This window comes from Euprymna scolopes, unplaced genomic scaffold (assembly GCF_053919585.1).
Source record: "Euprymna scolopes isolate OS-2025 unplaced genomic scaffold, ASM5391958v1 sca157, whole genome shotgun sequence".
Classification (NCBI taxonomy): Eukaryota; Metazoa; Mollusca; class Cephalopoda; order Sepiida; family Sepiolidae; genus Euprymna; species Euprymna scolopes.
The window spans coordinates 59881-78454 of NW_027633166.1; the positions used below are offsets into that span (position 1 = coordinate 59881).

The window sequence follows — 18574 nt, forward strand, 5'->3', positions numbered from 1 at the left end:
GGATAAATTAAAATATCATATTTAAGTGTATTTTACACCCAGGCACCCCCCACCCCACCCCACTAGTATAAAATAAACGATGCGAGCCAGATAGACAGAAATATGGCTCTTTCGTATAGATTTCTTTCCCAAAAGTTGACTAAAAATTGACGCGTGTTGGTATTCATTCCAGGTTTCCCATCGGTGGGCAAATCAACTCTCCTTAGCAATTTGGCCGGAGTCTATTCCGAGGTGGCCGCCTATGAGTTCACGACTCTATAATAATATATATATAAAATTTGGACGAATTAAAATATATTTAAGTTAGTCCTGTGGTAACATCACCAGCTTTGAATACTACAGTTTTGCTTTTGGTTTCGATTCTAGCTGATGGAACCCAAATATTTTTTTTTTTTTACTTTTGAAATCACGACTCTATAATAATATATATAAAATTTGGACAAATTAAAATATCATATCACTAGTATAAAATAAACGATGCGAGCCGGATAGACAGAAATATGGCTCTTTCGTATAGATTTCTTTCCCAAAAGTTGACTAAAAATTGACGCGTGTTGGTATTCATTCCAGGTTTCCCATCGGTGGGCAAATCAACTCTCCTTAGCAATTTGGCCGGAGTCTATTCCGAGGTGGCCGCCTATGAGTTCACCACGTTGACCACAGTTCCGGGTGTGATCAGGTACAAGGGAGCTAAAATTCAGGTGAGTCAGCTTCCCATCATTTCCGTTCACAAGTTCGCTGATGATGCTAGAAATACTTGAAAAATTAATCTATATATATAAATTTGTAGTCCTGTCTGTCTGTCTGTTCACAATTCGATTAATATATACAAAAGGGGCATTAGTTTACTATTTCATTTATTTCTACGAGGCCTGTCTAAAAGTATTCGACCTTGCAATTATTCAAAGTATTCCATTGCAACGGGTCCTGGACATGACCTTAAACTATATCCGATGGTGAGGCCCCAGCTTGCGGGCTTTGGGGAGTGTGGAGCCACCCTTTAATTGCCATTGCTCCCAGGTCCACTCTGACCCAGAGTGGTAGTACCTGTTGGGGTCCCAACTATGGGTTAAATAGAAACAAATATATTCTATAAAAAAACTTTCCTTCAAAATCACTGGATTTGGCATTAAATAACCTGAAAAGGGTTGACATGCCGTAAAACAAAAACAACCAATCCATTTCAACGTCTGTAGGATTTGTAATCCTAGCTTAAATGCTATCCAGGTAGTTGTAGAAATAGCAAGTTATGTAGATATATTTTCAATTCCCACCAGCCAGTTTAGTGGGGTCACAGAAGGTTAGATTTGACAGTCGTCAAACTCAAGTTACCTTTTGTCAACTTAGTTAGATGCACCGGAAATTAGGGGTAACAGGAATTGTGGTCGTAGGTTTCCGGTTGGCGACCATGGGTTAGAGTTGGTTTTGGACTGCAGATGAAGCAGACGTGACATTAGGGTCTCTCCTCTGACAACCATTGGTTCGAGACATAGACTTGCCTTTTTAATGAAACAAATTGAAGCTTCAATCCGTCTTGTGTTATCGATGCATCTGCAGCAGTAAGTACCGCTCCCCATGAGATGGAGCCAGTGACAAGAAGATATCATCCGCTGGACAAGGCAAGCAGGTATGTACACATTATATATTTGCGCATACATGTCGAGACCCTTCAAGGCAAGAAACTGTGTACGAATAGAACACACACACACACACACACACACACACACACACCAATATAGATAAGAACACGTATTAATAAGAACACGCAGACTTTACCATAAAGTAAGAAGAATCGTTAAATTAACGTTTAATAAGTAAAAGAAGTAAATAAATAAAATAAGAAGGACGCAAACGCGAAATCTTTAACACTGGGTCGTTCCCGTACATCCATGATTCATCTCCAGTTATAGTGTTCAGAAATTCAGAATCAGTGTTTGCAGTATCCAGAAGGTCCTGTGCAAGAAACTGGGTAAGAATAGAATGCACACACACACATATAAGTAAGAACACGTATGTAAGAACACAAAAAATTTAAAGTAAAAAGAATCGTAAATTAAACAATTAAACAAATAAATAAGTAAAGGACGCAAAGACAATCTTTAACATATTACCATGTTTCATATTTTAGTGTATGCGTCTACAACAAACCCAGGTTTAGTTTACCTATGATCCTGTGACAGGGGTGGCGTTTATCTCATTTTCACAGTAAACGAGGAAAGTAAATAGAAATAATATCATACAAGGTCCTGTGCAACGTGAACACAGAGGACCTTTTATTCTGGTGACAACAACCTGCGCACCAATTTTAATGCCACTCTGTGCAATTTTTTATTTTTTATAATTCAATTTTCACCCCAAACAAATAGCCCCCTACTTCAAAGTGGCACTATAATAATATAAGACTCTTCTTTTGAAATCATGACTCTATTATAATATATGACTCTATAATAATATATGACACTATAATAATATAAGACTCTTCTTTTGAAATCATGACTCTATAATAATATATGACACTATAATAATATATGACACTATAATAATATAAAACTTCTTTTGAAATCATGACTCTATAATAATATATGACACTATAATAATATATGACACTATATTAATATAAGACTCTTCTTTTGAAATCATGACTCTATTATAATATATGACTCTATAATAATATATGACACTATAATAATATAAGACTCTTCTTTTGAAATCATGACTCTATAATAAAATATGACACTATAATAATATAAGACTCTTCTTTTGAAATCATGACTCTATAATAATATAAGTCTCTTTTTGAAATCATGACTCTATTATAATATATGACTCTATAATAATATATGACACTATAATAATATAAGACTCTTCTTTTGAAATCATGACTCTATTATAATATATGACTCTATAATAATATATGACACTATAATAATATAAAACTCTTTTGAAATCATGACTCTATAATAATATATGTCTCTATAATAATATATGACACTATACTAATATAAGACTCTTCTTTTGAAATCATGACTCTATAATAATATATGACACTATAATAATATAAGACTCTTCTTTTGAAATCATGACTCTATTATAATATATGACTCTATAATAATATATGACACTATAATAATATAACTCTTCTTTTGAAATCATGACTCTATTATAATATATGACTCTATAATAATATATGACACTATAATAATATAAGACTCTTCTTTTGAAATCATGACTCTATAATAATATATGACTCTATAATAATATATGACACTATAATAATATAAGGCTCTTCTTTTGAAATCATGACTCTATAATAATATATGACACTATAATAATATAAGACTCTTCTTTTGAAATCATGACTCTATTATAATATATGACTCTATAATAATATATGACACTATAATAATATAAGACTCTTCTTTTGAAATCATGACTCTATTATAATATATGACTCTATAATAATATATGACACTATAATAATATAAGACTCTTCTTTTGAAATCATGACTCTATTATAATATATGACTCTATAATAATATATGACACTATAATAATATAAGACTCTTCTTTTGAAATCATGACTCTATAATAATATATGTCTCTATAATAATATATGACACTATACTAATATAAGACTCTTCTTTTGAAATCATGACTCTATAATAATATATGACTCTATAATAATATATGACACTATAATAATATAAGACTCTTCTTTTGAAATCATGACTCTATTATAATATATGACTCTATAATAATATATGACACTATAATAATATAACTCTTCTTTTGAAATCATGACTCTATTATAATATATGACTCTATAATAATATATGACACTATAATAATATAAGACTCTTCTTTTGAAATCATGACTCTATAATAATATATGACTCTATAATAATATATGACACTATAATAATATAAGGCTCTTCTTTTGAAATCATGACTCTATAATAATATATGACACTATAATAATATAAGACTCTTCTTTTGAAATCATGACTCTATAATAATATATGACTCTATAATAATATATGACACTATAATAATATAAGACTCTTCTTTTGAAATCATGACTCTATAATATATGAAATCTGGACAAATTAAAATATATTTAAGCGTATTTTACGACCGGGCAAAGTCTCTCCTCCAAGTAATATATAATTGTTCACTTTTATTCTTTGCTGGATTTACCGTTTATTTTCTCTCCATTTCAGCTTCTTGATTTGCCTGGTATTATTGAAGGAGCCAAAGACGGTAAAGGTCGGGGTAAACAGGTCATTGCTGGTAAGTCCCTTTAATTTATATTACTTGTATTGATCGGACTATTGTTCTCATCCTGAGTGTTATTTGTGCAGCGTTCCTGTCGGATTGGCCTTCGACCGTCTTCGGGCATGCTGGTTGTTGTTTGGAAAAGAAAAGAGAAAAGTTACTCCGTATATGCTTTTCGTATGCTGTGAGTTAGTCTCTATTTTATGGTTATAGTTTCGAATTTGTGTAAAAATTGGTTGACAAAGGGAAGGCAACTCTAGTCAAACTCAATAGGGGATTATCTCTCCTCCATCACCAAATTTTTAAGGGTGTACAATGTTTGCTCTTTTTCTATAATTAGAGGCTCCCAAATGTTATTAAAATCTAAGCATAGTCTTCTTAGTAATTATTTCTTTTTTTTTTTTTTCGAAACAACAACCAACATGAAGATGGTCAAAGAACGTTACACAATAAAAACTCAAGATGAGAACAATAATCCAATCAATATAAACAATCGTCCCTTTTATTGGTCCCCGCAATAACTACGCCTTGGAATTTTTTGAAATTTTGCACAAACATTAAACATGACATGAATAAAAAAGTAACAGAACAGATTTTTGGGGAAAACTCCGGTTGCTCCCCTCCCTAGGGGAGCCTTTCGGGTCAAAATGGCTAAAATTGACACTTTTGTGCTTATTATTATTGCCTTTGATTTTTATAAAACTTTCTTAAAAGTTGTAACGAACTGATTTCTGTATAATTTTGTTTGTCTGTACTTCGCAATAACTCTTGGATGTGACCCAGGGGCTCTTTTAGGGCTAATAAAAACAGTCCACTTTTGGGACTATTTTACCATATTTGTCCAAAATTTTCTGTGTATGCCTACTTAGCAGTTTTGCATGGTGCTGAACTCAAATTTAAATATGTTATGGTCTTGGGGACTTTTGGGGCTAAATGGGGGAGGGGCAAGTGATGGACTTGGTCATTTCTTTTTTTTTGCATGGTGCAGAACTCAAATTTACATTTGTTGAAGCCTAAAACTTCACAGTTCATTTTCACTAGGATTTGACGTTCCCTGGAGACTTTTGGGGCAAAATGGGGGAGAGGGGGCAAATGCTGAACTTAGTCATTTTTTATGCCTCGTTCACTGTGCATTCACGGGGGACCATGCATGCTTCACTTGTTTTTTTTTAAGCTTTTGGAGTTAACGTTTGAGTTTGTGTAGCTAATACCATGCATTATATAAAGGACGTTGCGAGCTTGTCTCTGTTCTATCCTTATTTTCATTGCAAGTGCTCGACTGAACTCCAATCTATGGCTCCCTCCTCCCCGCCTTGCCAAACTTTCACAAAAAAAACACTTGACTAGCTTCAACCACTATATACGATTTCCCCCACTCTCTATCTGTGCCTAAATCTAAATGCAGATTCCATGAACAAAGCTTCTTTCCCAGAATTGCCTGTCCCTTAGTTTATTTTTTAATTTTAACTAGCATTTCAGCCCAGCGTTGCCCGGGTGTTTCGAGGTGTATGTTGAGCAAAAAAAGAAAAAATGGTCAATTTTTGTTAACTTTGACCCCTTAAAATTTATTGTTTTGAGCTCAAATCAAGTTATTAAGTTAGATCCATGTCGAAGGAACCTATATCTAAAATTTCAAGTGTTTAGACCCAAAATTGCCAGAGGAGTTTAGTAGAGATCTCAAAGGTCAAATTGTTGAACTTTGATCCCTTAACAGCCAAATTTCTGTCCGAAAACTGATCATAAAGATTTTCCCAAATCTCAGTACCCTGTATATCAAATTTCGAGTCTGTAGACTTAAAATTGACAGAGTTATTGCATAGGGAAATGTACACAGACAGACAGACACACAGACACGTTCACTTTTATAGATATACAGATCAGTTCATATGCATGTCACGTTGGTAATGTGGTAACATCACCAGCTTTGAATGCTACAGTTTTGCTTTTGGTTTCAATTCTAGCTGATGGCACCCAAATATTTTTTCTTTACTTTTGAAATCACGACTCTATAAAAATATATACAAAATCTGGACAAATTAAAATATCATATTTAAGCGTATTTTACGACAGGGCAAAAGCTGGGCGTACACCCAACCCCCACCCCGGTAAAAATAAAAAAAGTGAGACCAGGTTTCATTGGATAAAGAAAATAAAAGTTTGTGTATATTTGTCTTAGCCATATTTGAAGACCAGGTACTCTCATGGCTATTCTGATAATGCGGTTTAAATTTTGTTTTTGATGGGTATTATTCGGTTTATCTGCTTTTCAGTTGCTCGTACGTGCAGTCTTATCTTTATCGTGCTCGATGTCTTGAAGCCGTTGCAGCATAAAAAACTTATAGAATATGAATTGGAAGGATTTGGTATCCGACTCAACAAAACACCACCAAACATTCACTTCCGACGGAAAGATAAAGGAGGAATTAATCTCACTTCAACGGTAAGAACCTTTCATTATTACTTGTCCGTCTGTTGGCTATCACTAAGAGTCGTAAGAACCAGCTTATAGCTAGACAAGGGTTTCTTGTGAAAGTTTGGCTAGGGAGGGGGATCATAGATTGAAGCTCAGGCGAGCACTTGCCATGAAAATAATGATAGAGTAGGAACAGACTCACAACGTACAGGGAAGAAAAGACTGCTGTTTTACAATTTGTCATTCGAAATCTAGTAGGTGATGCCCTTTTCACGCCGCTTTTTTACAATTTGTCATTGTTCTGAGGGAGACAACTCTCTTTTACAAAGAGATTCGTTCATTTTTTTCATCTCATTATCTAGGACGCTAATAATGCTCGCAGTATTTTTTACAGAAACATACTTTTATGTTTTTCGTTCCTTTTCTTGGCGGAAGGGTATTTAATTATAGAACTTGTATAGATTTTTAGTCGGGTGCTTCTGCAGTTTAATTAACCGTTTTTCTGTAAGTAACGCGCCGACATTAACTGAGCAGAAAAACCGTTTCGTATTTCATAAAGATTCTGTTTACATTATGGAGGGGGGGGGTGAAGTGTTGTGGTGCCCCCCTCTCTCCAAGTATGTTTTTTGTAAACTGCTTGTGAAAACTTATTGACAGAATTATTAGCGTTCTAAATTACGGGATGAAAAAAAATGAATGAATCTCTTAGTAGAACAGAGTTGTCTCCCTCAGAACAATGACAAATTGTAAAAAAGCGTTGAAAAAAGGGCATTTCTTGTGTTGATCGTATTTTGCATGGAAAAAGTTTCTTTGCTTTGATTTGTTTTTGTTTTCCTTTTTTTTTGTTTCCCTTTTTTTTCCTTTATTTCCCCCTTTTTTTCCTTTATTTCTCCTTTTTATTATTTTTCCTTTTTTTTCTTTATTTTTCCTTTTTTTTCCTTTTTTTTTCCTTTCCCCTCTTTTCCTTTTTTTGCCCCTTTTTCCTTTATTTTTCCTTTTTTTGCTTTATTTTTCCTTTTTACCTTTTTTATTCTGTTTTCCTTTTTCCTTTATTTTTTTTCCTTTTTTTATCCTTTTTTTCCTATTTTCTTTCTTTTCTGTTTTTCTTTCTTTTCCGTTTTTCTTTCTTTTCTTTTCAGTTTTTTCTTTTGTCTTTTCTGTTTTTTTTTCTTTTCCGCTTTCTTTTCTTTTTTTTTTCTTTTTCCCCATTTTTTTTTTTCCTTAATTTTTCCTTCTTTTAATTGCTCGTTTCAACCTGATCATTTCCGTTTTCATCTTCTTTCCAGACGTCCCAATCTGAATTGGATTTGGATACTGTGAAGACGATCCTAGGAGAATACCGCATCCACAATGCAGATATTGTCTTGCGCTACGATGCCACTGCCGAAGACCTTATTGATGTTGTGGAAGGAAACAGAGTTTACATTCCTTGCATCTACATTCTCAACAAAATTGATCAGATTTCAGTCGAGGTAACATTATCGGCCATCTTTTAAAAAAATTTTTTGTTCGTTTATTTTTAAATTTTTTTTGTTCTTTATTTTTTTGTTTTTGTTTCTTTATTTTTATTTTTTTTGTTCCTTTATTTTTAAAAAGAAAAAGGAACACAGTTCGATTACTACTTAAACTGAACTTTATTCGAGATCAAATTTGAACGTTATCTATGTAAAATTAAGTAATTTTGTATTAGTGTTATCAACTTTGTTAGATTAAAATAAAAATTTGTCGCAGCTTTCTTCTTTTAATGTTTTGATTTAAAAAAAAAAAATATTGTGTCCTAAATTATGAGATGAAAAAAAAATGGACAAATCTTTTAGTAAACGAGAGTTGTCTCCCTCTTCACAGTGACAAATTGTACCTATTTACAATGCCTCCCCACGGGACAGTGTTAGCACCAGGGTCGTTTTTTTAACGTCGCCAAGTCCGTTCGTCGCTGTGTCTGTGTGTGTACCTATTTACTATGCCTCCCCACGGGACAGAGTTAGACACCAGGGTCGTTTTTTTAACGTGGAGAAAAGGTACAAAAATAAAAACTGTCTCAGTCGTGAAGGACTTCTCCTCCACCGAAAGAGAACAAGAAATGGAAGTGCAGCATCTGAAGAACAGATACTACACTTTGAGGTATATATTTGCTCCCCCACTGAGCAAATTAGGCACGAGGCCGATTTTTAAAGTGAGGAGTGTAGGGGAAATGGCGACCAAGTCCCCGGGGAGTAGGGGAGCTGGATAGTGACAATTGGTATGAAGGGTTGCCCCTACATTGACCAAGGTCTTATATGTGGGATTGAAGTAGAGACTAAAACAGCACCTTGACCAGGTTCAACGTTGCTTACAGGAACCGATGTGTGAACGTGATTATGACGTAATTTTTGGATATATTACAATTTTCAGCATAACAATTACGTATGTCATAATTGTTTTTGCTTTAAAAAAAAATCAATCTGTCGGCAAGAAATGACCAGGAAGGTTCATGTGTTGTTTTAGGTATACAGATTATTTAGTGTTCTAAATTATTTAAATAATTATTTAAATGATATAAATACATAGCGCAAAATGACCGGTGCTTGACAGCCGACAAATCGATTTTTTAAATATATCGTTTTAAGCAAAGACAATATTCATACTTAATTGTTATGTCTAAAATAGTAATATATCCAAAAATTATGAAAATTTATGTAGTAGAACAACTGCTATTGTGTTTTTAGTAAAAAAATAAATAGTCTATCGCTATAGGTAACAAATATTGCAGATACACCGTACTTGGCCTTCAAGACAAGATCACAGTGTAGTATCTGTTCGTGGGGAGGCACTGTAAATAGGAACGAATATTGCAGCCATAACACAAATAATCTAAAATATTCCTTTCGGAGTTATGTCCCCTGCATTTAGATGCTTTTTATTTATTTGCTTCCCCACTGAGAAAATTAGGCACGAGGCGTTTTTTTTAATGTGGGGAGGAAAAACCAGCTCCCCCAAGGGGGCACTCTGGAAGGATCCAAAATTAGCAATTGTCTGATATGAAGGGTTGCCCCCCACATTGACCAAAACTGATTACTTCCTTTTCCGCTCCTGGCCTGAAGACCAAGAACAGCCTCTGTGCCTTATGCTTACAATCTACTCAATAAAGTCTAAGAAAAATGCAATTTTACCCCATTTTCCGTATAAATTACTTTTAATTATAAATATACTTATACTCTGATTTTTCGTAATTTTTGGATATATTACTATTTTCAGCATGGCAATGAAGTATGTCGAAAACGATATAAAAAAAATTGTTCTGTCGGCTGTACAAGCACCAAATGACCTTCAAGGTTTATGTGCTATAAATCCCTAAAATCCCAATAAAGTTTTTTTTTTTTTTTCATAGACGTCACCACTTATCAAGGCCGATAGGCCACTCAAGGATAAGGGTTAAAGAGTGTAGAGTAGTCAAAAGGACAATATAGTTGTATGATTGTTGTTATAGTTGTGCCCCTTAATTGTTTCGTTTCATTTCATCTGTTGCCAGGAACTGGATATTATTTACCGGATCCCACATTGTGTTCCGCTGTCCGCTCATCATAAATGGAACTTTGATGACCTTTTGGAAAAACTTTGGGATTATTTGCAGCTCGTTAGGATGTAAGTAATTTCTTTTATATAAACTAACGTGAATACCCGGCATTGCCCAGGTGTTTGGAGGTGTAAAAGAAAAAAAAAGTTTTGAGAGGCAGGTAGGCTCGAACCTTGAGGCGAATAGCCTGATAACTTACTGCGACGCTACGAGGGAAGCGGCAATGAGAATGGTTGAAATTAAACGATTAAAAATTTAAGTGACAGGTGTGTGAATTTAATGAGGTCAAACATCACGCCATACGGGAATGAAATCCCGCACTTAACTTTGGCTGCAAGCCAGTTTCCCCGAGATGTTGGGGAAAACCAGCTCCCCATAAAAAAGGGGAGTGTCCAAATGAATAGCAATTGCCTGATATGACGGGTTTTGCCCGCATTGATCAAAGCTCGAGTGCCAGGGAGATTCGTTTGTATACAGATTCAGTTTCCCTCATATACGGAAAAGCTAAACAAACACGTGGAGAATAAGAAATACCGTGAAAATAGTGTGCAAAAGTCACTCAAATAAAAGATAGACGCAACCTTGTTTCGTAAATCGTAGATATTATAATCTAGGGAGTATATATAAAAAGTTCATTCATTTGCTTGCACTTTTCTCAATTTGTTTTAAGCGTGAAACGTAAATTGTGCTGATTCAGTTGAAACGAAAACCAATATGACGCCAGGATGTTGTTGCTTTTAGAATCTCGTTAATTGGTCAAAAACTGCCCCCAAAAATTGATACTGGCAGAAATCCACCAAATAAATGTCACAGTGACATTGTAACATTTATTCAGGGGATATGTCAGCTTTTTTTTTTTTTCCTTTTGCTTGTTTTTTTTTTTTTTATCGGTTTTTGGACAAATTAACAGGACACCAAAGAACATCCTGTCGCTATGTTGGTTTCTTTTCAACTGAAGCGCTCAGCACAACTTACGTTTCACACTTAAAACAAATTTTAAAATCAGTTAAAACGCCAAAAACTAATCTTGAGTAACTTATCTTGCCTTTGGTAACATTTATTTGTTGCATATTTGTTTGTTTACCACTTTTTCGTACCTCTGTCTTGTTGTAAAACAAAGCTTAAATTTCAAAACAATTTGCCCAATCGTAAAATACACTTAAGTATGATATTTTATTTGGTCCAGATTTCATATTATTATAGAGTTGTGATTTCAAAAGTAAAAAAAAAATGTATTTGAGTGTCATCAGAGAGAAGAACGCTCGCAAGCTAATCCTCCAGGTGAAAATAGAACAGCCTGCCCCCACTGAGAAAGGCGGTTCAAAGCCAGGATGGGCCATGTTGGCCACCTTCGCATATAATCAGAACATCAGAGAGAATTATGCAAGTGGATTTTAAAGCAACTTTTATTTGTTATATATTTGATTTTTTTACCACTGCTTCAAATTGTTGTCGATTGTAAATTGAATTTTGTTCTGAAAACTGTTTGTCTAGAGAAAGCCTTGAAAAACTTTGTAAACGGACTTTGAAAACCTGTATAAACTCCAGCACTATTTTACCGCTTTATTAGACACTTATGTTCGTCCAAAAAATAAACCCCAAAGTTTGTTTTGAAAACTTGAATTTTGTGAGGAGAAAGCCTTGAGGAACTTTGAAAAGCCTTGAAAATGGACATTGCAAATCTGTACGAACCATATTATAGCATCTCATAATAATTTCTTCGATTCTTCTTTTTACATAACAGAACATTTTTTTTTATCTTCCAACTTCAATTTCTTGTCATAATTTTTATTGTTTAAATTTCTAGTTACACAAAACCAAAGGGTCAACTACCAGATTACAGCGCGCCCGTCGTACTGAAAGAAGGCCATAGCAGCGTTGAGGACTTTTGCGATAAAATACATCGGAATATTATGCGTGAATTCAAGCAGTAAGTGTTACTCTTTTATTTGGTTATGTTTCATTTTCAGACTTGACAAAATTTTTAAGTTCTTGTGCAAAATTTTCCCCTATGTTAAAAGACAAAAAATACAGAAAAATTCTTATGATGTGATGCATCCGTGATGGAACAAAAAGATCATGTTCCAAAAATCATGTAAATTGGTTTAATGGTTTTATTTTTATAAAAAAAATAATTTTTTAAGCAATTAATGGTGAATTTTAGGCATTACAAAACTGATCTCACGAGTTTGAATTATTGTGGAGTTATCTACCCTTGTTTCTTCAAGTTGGCGATGCGAGACAATTCCTTTTTTTTTTTTTTCTTTTTGTTTGCTCATAAAATTTGTTTAATCTTAATTAAAAGAAAAACGACTTAATCAATTCGTCCGAAGGGTTGAGCTTCAAAACGATACCAATCTCGTGAAAGTCCATCACCTCTGTTGAAAGTTTTAGGTAGACATGATGATAGCAACGTCTTGTCAGACGAGTGCCACTCCCTCAGACACTTAAAGTCAATGAGCCCAAAAATGACTTTTTCTTTTAGTCCTACTAATGAATTCATACGCTCAAGCAAGCATGACACCGAAGACGGTCATTGAGATCAATTATTACACGCTTCCAGAATTTCAAGCCTCCATGCATCACAATTTTTCCATTGCCACAGGACCACTTTTATAGACAAATGCCTGAGGGAGTATCCATACACAGATGATGTTACAGAGTCTTAGCTTTGTACGACAGCAAAGTCTCTCTCTCGGTTCAAAATGTTGAGATCCAGCAAAAAGCAAGAGCAAGATAGCCAGCAACAAGTTAAACTGCAGACCAGCTTAATGTGGGTACTGGTCTCCCGCTTTATGGTCTTTTAAATCAGGGATTTGCTTCTCCTAGAAAGGTTACCTTCACCACGGTTTACAGGAGTCCTCTCCACCCCAACACACACATACACACAAACACACACCAAAGGGCGAATGAACCCTTTTTCGGGGTCAACGGCCAACTAGCACCGTGTGTGTGTGTTTAGGTAGACATACAAACATACATACATACATTTAAACAGACAGATGAGATTTATATTATAGATTGTCATTGTTTTTGACAGAATGCTATGATTATCGGTGACTAAACCAGGTTCAATTAACAGGATGAAAAACAAAATGACTATCTAACTTTTATATATAAAAGCGAAAATGTGTGTGTGTACGCAAAAGTTTTTTCGCTGGGATTCCAGGTGGGAGGGGGGTTACTATTTCTTATAACTTTTTATATGCTATCTAGATCATAATATGTAACGCTTACGAAATGACGTAGTAAAAGTCTTTTATTTCAACGACTTTTATCTTACAACAAAATTTGAGATGTGAATTCGTTTTTTCTCTACTGCTCCTCCTGCTTCTCCTCCTGCTGCTGCTATGGCATGAGATTTGACCTAGAAAACCACCTGGGTTTATAAACACTTATTTTCGACTCATCTAAAGTTAGTCTTTGCTGTGTCGTTATGTCATCAGGCTATTAACCTCAAGGCTTTGGGTTCGAGCCTACCTTCATCCTAAAACGTTTTTTTGTTTTTGTTCGTTTTTTAAATATTTAAACAGAGTTATTACTTCGCTTGTTCTAAAAACCTGGGCAACGCCCAGTACCCTTGCTAGTCTAACTATAAAATATCCACATACTTGAAGGCAGAAATTGGTCATTTCTTTGAAGTTGTCTATCAAGATGTCTGCAATGCTACACTAAGCATGTTAATAAAAAAAAAATTTAATTAGGTAGTTTTTTTTTGTTTTTTTTTACAGCAGAAAAACAATTTATGACACCGAGCAAAAGGTAGCCATGTTTCGATTTTGAGACCTCGAGGAAGGAAGAGAAACTATTATTTAACATGGGGAGAGGGGAGGTGTTCGCACTTTATACTGAGTTATCTTCTCGTATCCCTCCCTCCCTCCGTCTACATGTTTAAATTCAAACATGGCTACCTTCAGCTCATTGTCATAAAAAATTGTTTTTTCGCTGTCCCAAAAAATACCTGTTCAAATTAAGTGGAATTTTTTTTCAGAGAACTCAATTCCATAACGAGTACGTACAATATAACATTTTTTTAAAATATTTCCATTTTTAATGTCTTCATTAAAACTGTACACGTACCAAATTTTCAAATCTTAACCAGGTTTGCGTCCATCTGAGCAAAGGATGCACTATCTACTTTTAGCATCAAACATTTTTTTTTTTTATAACAACAACAATGCAACGGCTGTTATAGTTTTTCTTTTTTATATAAAAAATTATTTTCTTATTTTATTTTATTTTTTACAATTTTAAGTGATTAATGGCAAATCGTAGCCATTACAAGGCTTATTTTGATCTCTCAAATTTCAAATTATCTCCCTTTATTTTTTAAAGATGGTAGAGCGCCACACTTCATTCTCACATCCTCATAAAATGTTGTTTTCTTAGTTAAAACTAATACTATTTGATCAGTTTATGTGACTTTTGGAATATGACATTTTTCATTCTGTCATGGGTACATACATTATACAGATTTTTGTTTTTGACCCCCACCCCCACCCCATATAAGATGAAGTCTTTATTTGATTTTGTATTTAATTTTATAATACGAACTCAACACTGTTCACTTATTACAAGTTGGGTTGGTTTTAGCATCCAACTTCTATCTTGAACAATTTGATAAATTTCTTACCAAGAGTTACTTCCCTTGCATCACCACCTTTCTTTTATATCTACAAACTTGGCCTTTTGGCCAAGATCAAAGTGTAGTATCTGTTCTTCAGATGCGGCACTTCCATTTCTCGTTCTCTTTCAGAGGGAGAGAAATCCTTCACGACTGAGACAAGTTTTATTTTTGTACCTTTTCTCCACGTTAAAAAACGACCCTGGTGTCTAACTCTGTCCGGTGGGGAGGCATTGTAAATAGGTACAACTAAACATGTCAAACTACCTTTCTTTTACACTACAAACTATGTTTAGTAATTTGTGTTTTAGTTATGTTTTATTTGATTGTGTATTTGTTTTTCATCCTCCAACAAAGAAATTGGACCTAGTAATTATTCCCGTTCGTCCGTTCACACTTTTCTCAATAACCACACCATGGATTTTTTTTTTTTTTTTTTTTTCTAAATTTTGCACAAACATTAGTCATGGTGAAAGTAAATTTTTGCCGGAATGGATTTTCTGGTATAACTCTCGTTGCCCTTCAAGCAGCCATTAAAGGGGTAAAATTGGCCCCAAATCGTCATCTGTTCATTTGTTCGCACTTTTTTCAATCACTACACCTTGGTTTTGTTTTTTTGTTTTATTTTTTCTTTTTGAAATTTTGCTCAAACATTAGTTATGATGAAAATCAATTTTTTGCCAGAATGGCTTTTCCGGAATAACTCTGGTTATTCTTCCAGGGTCCATTATAGGGGTAAAAATTGCTCCCGAATCGTTCCATCTGTTAATTTTTTTTTTTGCACTTTTCTCAATGACCACACACTTTTTTTTTTTTTTTTTTAAATTTTGCTCAAACATTAGTCATGGTGAAAGTAAATTTTTCACTTGTGGAGAGGGACCTTGTATGCTTGGCTTGGTTCTACTACGGACTAAACACTAGTCACTTACTACAAGTTAGGTTGGTTTTAGCGTCTGATTCCTATTTGGAACAACTTTATAAATTTCTTGCTGATCGAGAGTTACTTCCCTTGCATCAAAAACTTTCTTTACAATATCCCCCCCCCCCACACACACACACACTATAAATTATGTTTAGTTCTCCCCCACTGCAAGAACTCCGACACCAGGGTCAGAAAGTGTGATTGATAAGTCAGTGCCCCTGCAAAAAGTGCCTAGCAACCCCGTTGGCATTCCTTTGTAAGGGTGCCTAAGAAAGATGAAGCCTGGACCTCCTAGAACTGCACAGAACTAAACTCCCACCACAAAATCAACAGGGACCCGATCATTACAGGAATGGTTTGCCATCATCAAAGTGTGACATAGTGTAGTCCAGTTACCTGTGGCCCTGTCGGTAGGACATTAGAATACGCCGACTGCCCCCCTGCAGAGGGTAAAAGTCCCTCAATGGGGGTCCTTAAACTATATCCAGTGGTGAGGCCCCAGCTTATGGGCTTTGGGGAGTGTGGAGCCACCCTTTAATTACCATTGCTCCCAGATCCACTCTGACCCGGAGTGGTAGTACCTGTTATGGGTTAAATAGAAATCGACGTGAAAACAACAAATATATTCTATTAAAAAAATTTTTCTTCAAAATCTTTGGATTCGGCATTAAATAACCCGAAAAGGGTTGATATGCCGTAAAACAAAAACAACCAACCAACCAGTTACCTGTTGTTCTGCATGTGGTGCAACTAATCCTTGTTATAATAGAACCCAAGAATACCCAACTCAACCGAGTGTTTGATTTTGTTGAGTTTCTTAGTTGGTTAGTGTAGCGAAATTCTAACATTGAAATATTGAATTTCAAACGAAACCAATGGTATCTACTGAATTGTCACGTCACAGTAATGAACATATCCAAAAATTATGAAAAACGATAAGGTAGAAAATTAATTATTAAAGAAAACAGTTTTCGATGACAATTAGCGAAAATTAAGTTTTCATAAATTATTACCGACATGAGAATTCAGTAGATACCATTGGTTTCAATTAAAATTCAATATTTCAAATTTTCAAACTTCACTACACTAACAAAGAAGAAGCAAGATATGTCCGTATTCTGTGTGAGACAATGCTGACAAAGAATATAAACTTCATGAATGTACACTGTGTAGTTTCTGATTTAAAGATGGGACGCACACACACACACACAAACAACTGCCTTTTTTTGTCTTCTTCGTTATTTTAGCGAAATTTGAAATATCGAATTTCAAGCGAAAGCAATGATATCTACTGAATTGTCGTGTCACGGTAATGAAAATATCCCAAAATTACATGGTCCTGGATATGACCTTAAACTATATCTGATGGTGAGGCCCCAGCTTGTGGGTTTTGGAGCGTGTGGAGCCACTCTTTAATTGCCATCACTTCCAGGTCCACTCTGACCCAGAGTGGTAGTACCTGTTAGGGTCCCAACTATGGGTTTTAAATAGAAACCGACTTGAAAAACAAAAAAAGCAAATATATTCTATTAAAAAAAAATTTTCTTCAAAATCATTGGATTTGGCATTAAATGACCTGAAAAGGGGTTGATATGCCGTAAAACAAAAACAACCAACAAACCAAAATTACGAAACGATAATCTATATATATAAAAGCGAAAATGTATGTGTGTATGTATGTACGCTTTTCCTCGATGTCCGCAAAAGGCTTCTTTCAGAGAAGCGCTCATTTCGCAACTTCTTAAAACTTTTTATATCATCTATAAATTGTAATATCTCAGAGTTACCCATGGAGCTCGCCTGTCTATTTAATTTTATTGACTTTCAAACGTTAATTATTCCACATTTCCCGCATCGGCACGCGTTACATTCGGTATAAAAAAAAGCGAAACTTGACTCTAATCACAGGCCGAAAGCCAGTTGTCTCAAGAGAACTAAGTAACGTTTGTTCAATGTCGACTTCGTCATATCAGACTGTAGCTTTCATTTCGCTCCTCCTAATAAACAGGGAGCGGGTTTTTAAAAACAAATAAACCGATTTATTCACCTCATTCAAAACTGTCCCGCACAAAACTCTAACTGCTGAATACCTATCGCCATCACGTCAATCAAAAACGCGCACCTGTTTTTTTTAAAACACTTTTCCAACTGTGCGTCGTGAAGGCTTCGTTTATTTTTCACATTTTCTGGGTTTTTTCACATACCCCGAAAAACACCCGGGCAACGCCGGGTACCCCTCACTAGTAATTAATGAAAACAGCTTTTGAAGACGATTAGGGGAAATTAAGTTTTGCTAAATTGGCCCAGATTTTCAGAAAAATATTTACCTCCCCTTTGTTAAAATTAAAACTCGCATCCCCCCTCCCTTTTTTTTTTTTTTTTTTTTTTTTTTTGCAAAACTCAATTTTCGAAACCTATTTTCATTAATAATTAATATTCTACCCTATCGTTTTTCATAATTTTTGGATATGCTCATTACTGGGACATGACAATTAAGTAGATACCATTGGTTTCGTTTGAAATTCAATATTTCGAATTTTCTTGGCCAAGATCAAAGTGTAGTATCTGTTCTTCTGATGATGCGCTTCCATTTCTTGTTCTCTTTCGGTGGAGGAGCAGTCCTTCACGACTGAGACAATTTTTTTATTTTTGTACCTTTTCTCCACATTAAAAAACGACCCTGGTGTCTAACTCTTTCCCGTTGGGAGGCATTGTGAATAGGTACATTAACAGGGAAGAAACAAGGTATGTTCGTATTCGTTGTGAGAAAATGCCGAAAAAGAATAT

At 34.7% G+C, this 18574-nt stretch overlaps 1 protein-coding gene across 1 annotated transcript; it reads left to right on the plus strand.

Moving 5' to 3' along the window:
• Positions 1-554: 554 nt before the first annotated feature.
• On the plus strand, positions 555-12190 carry LOC145273765 (developmentally-regulated GTP-binding protein 1-like; the record flags this gene model as incomplete). Its single annotated transcript, XM_080127104.1, has 6 exons — positions 555-701; positions 4221-4290; positions 6546-6715; positions 7975-8160; positions 10197-10309; positions 12049-12190. Coding segments are annotated over 6 exons (813 nt in total), but the record flags the coding sequence as incomplete, so codon positions are not given.
• Between the last annotated feature and the right edge of the window lie 6384 nt (positions 12191-18574).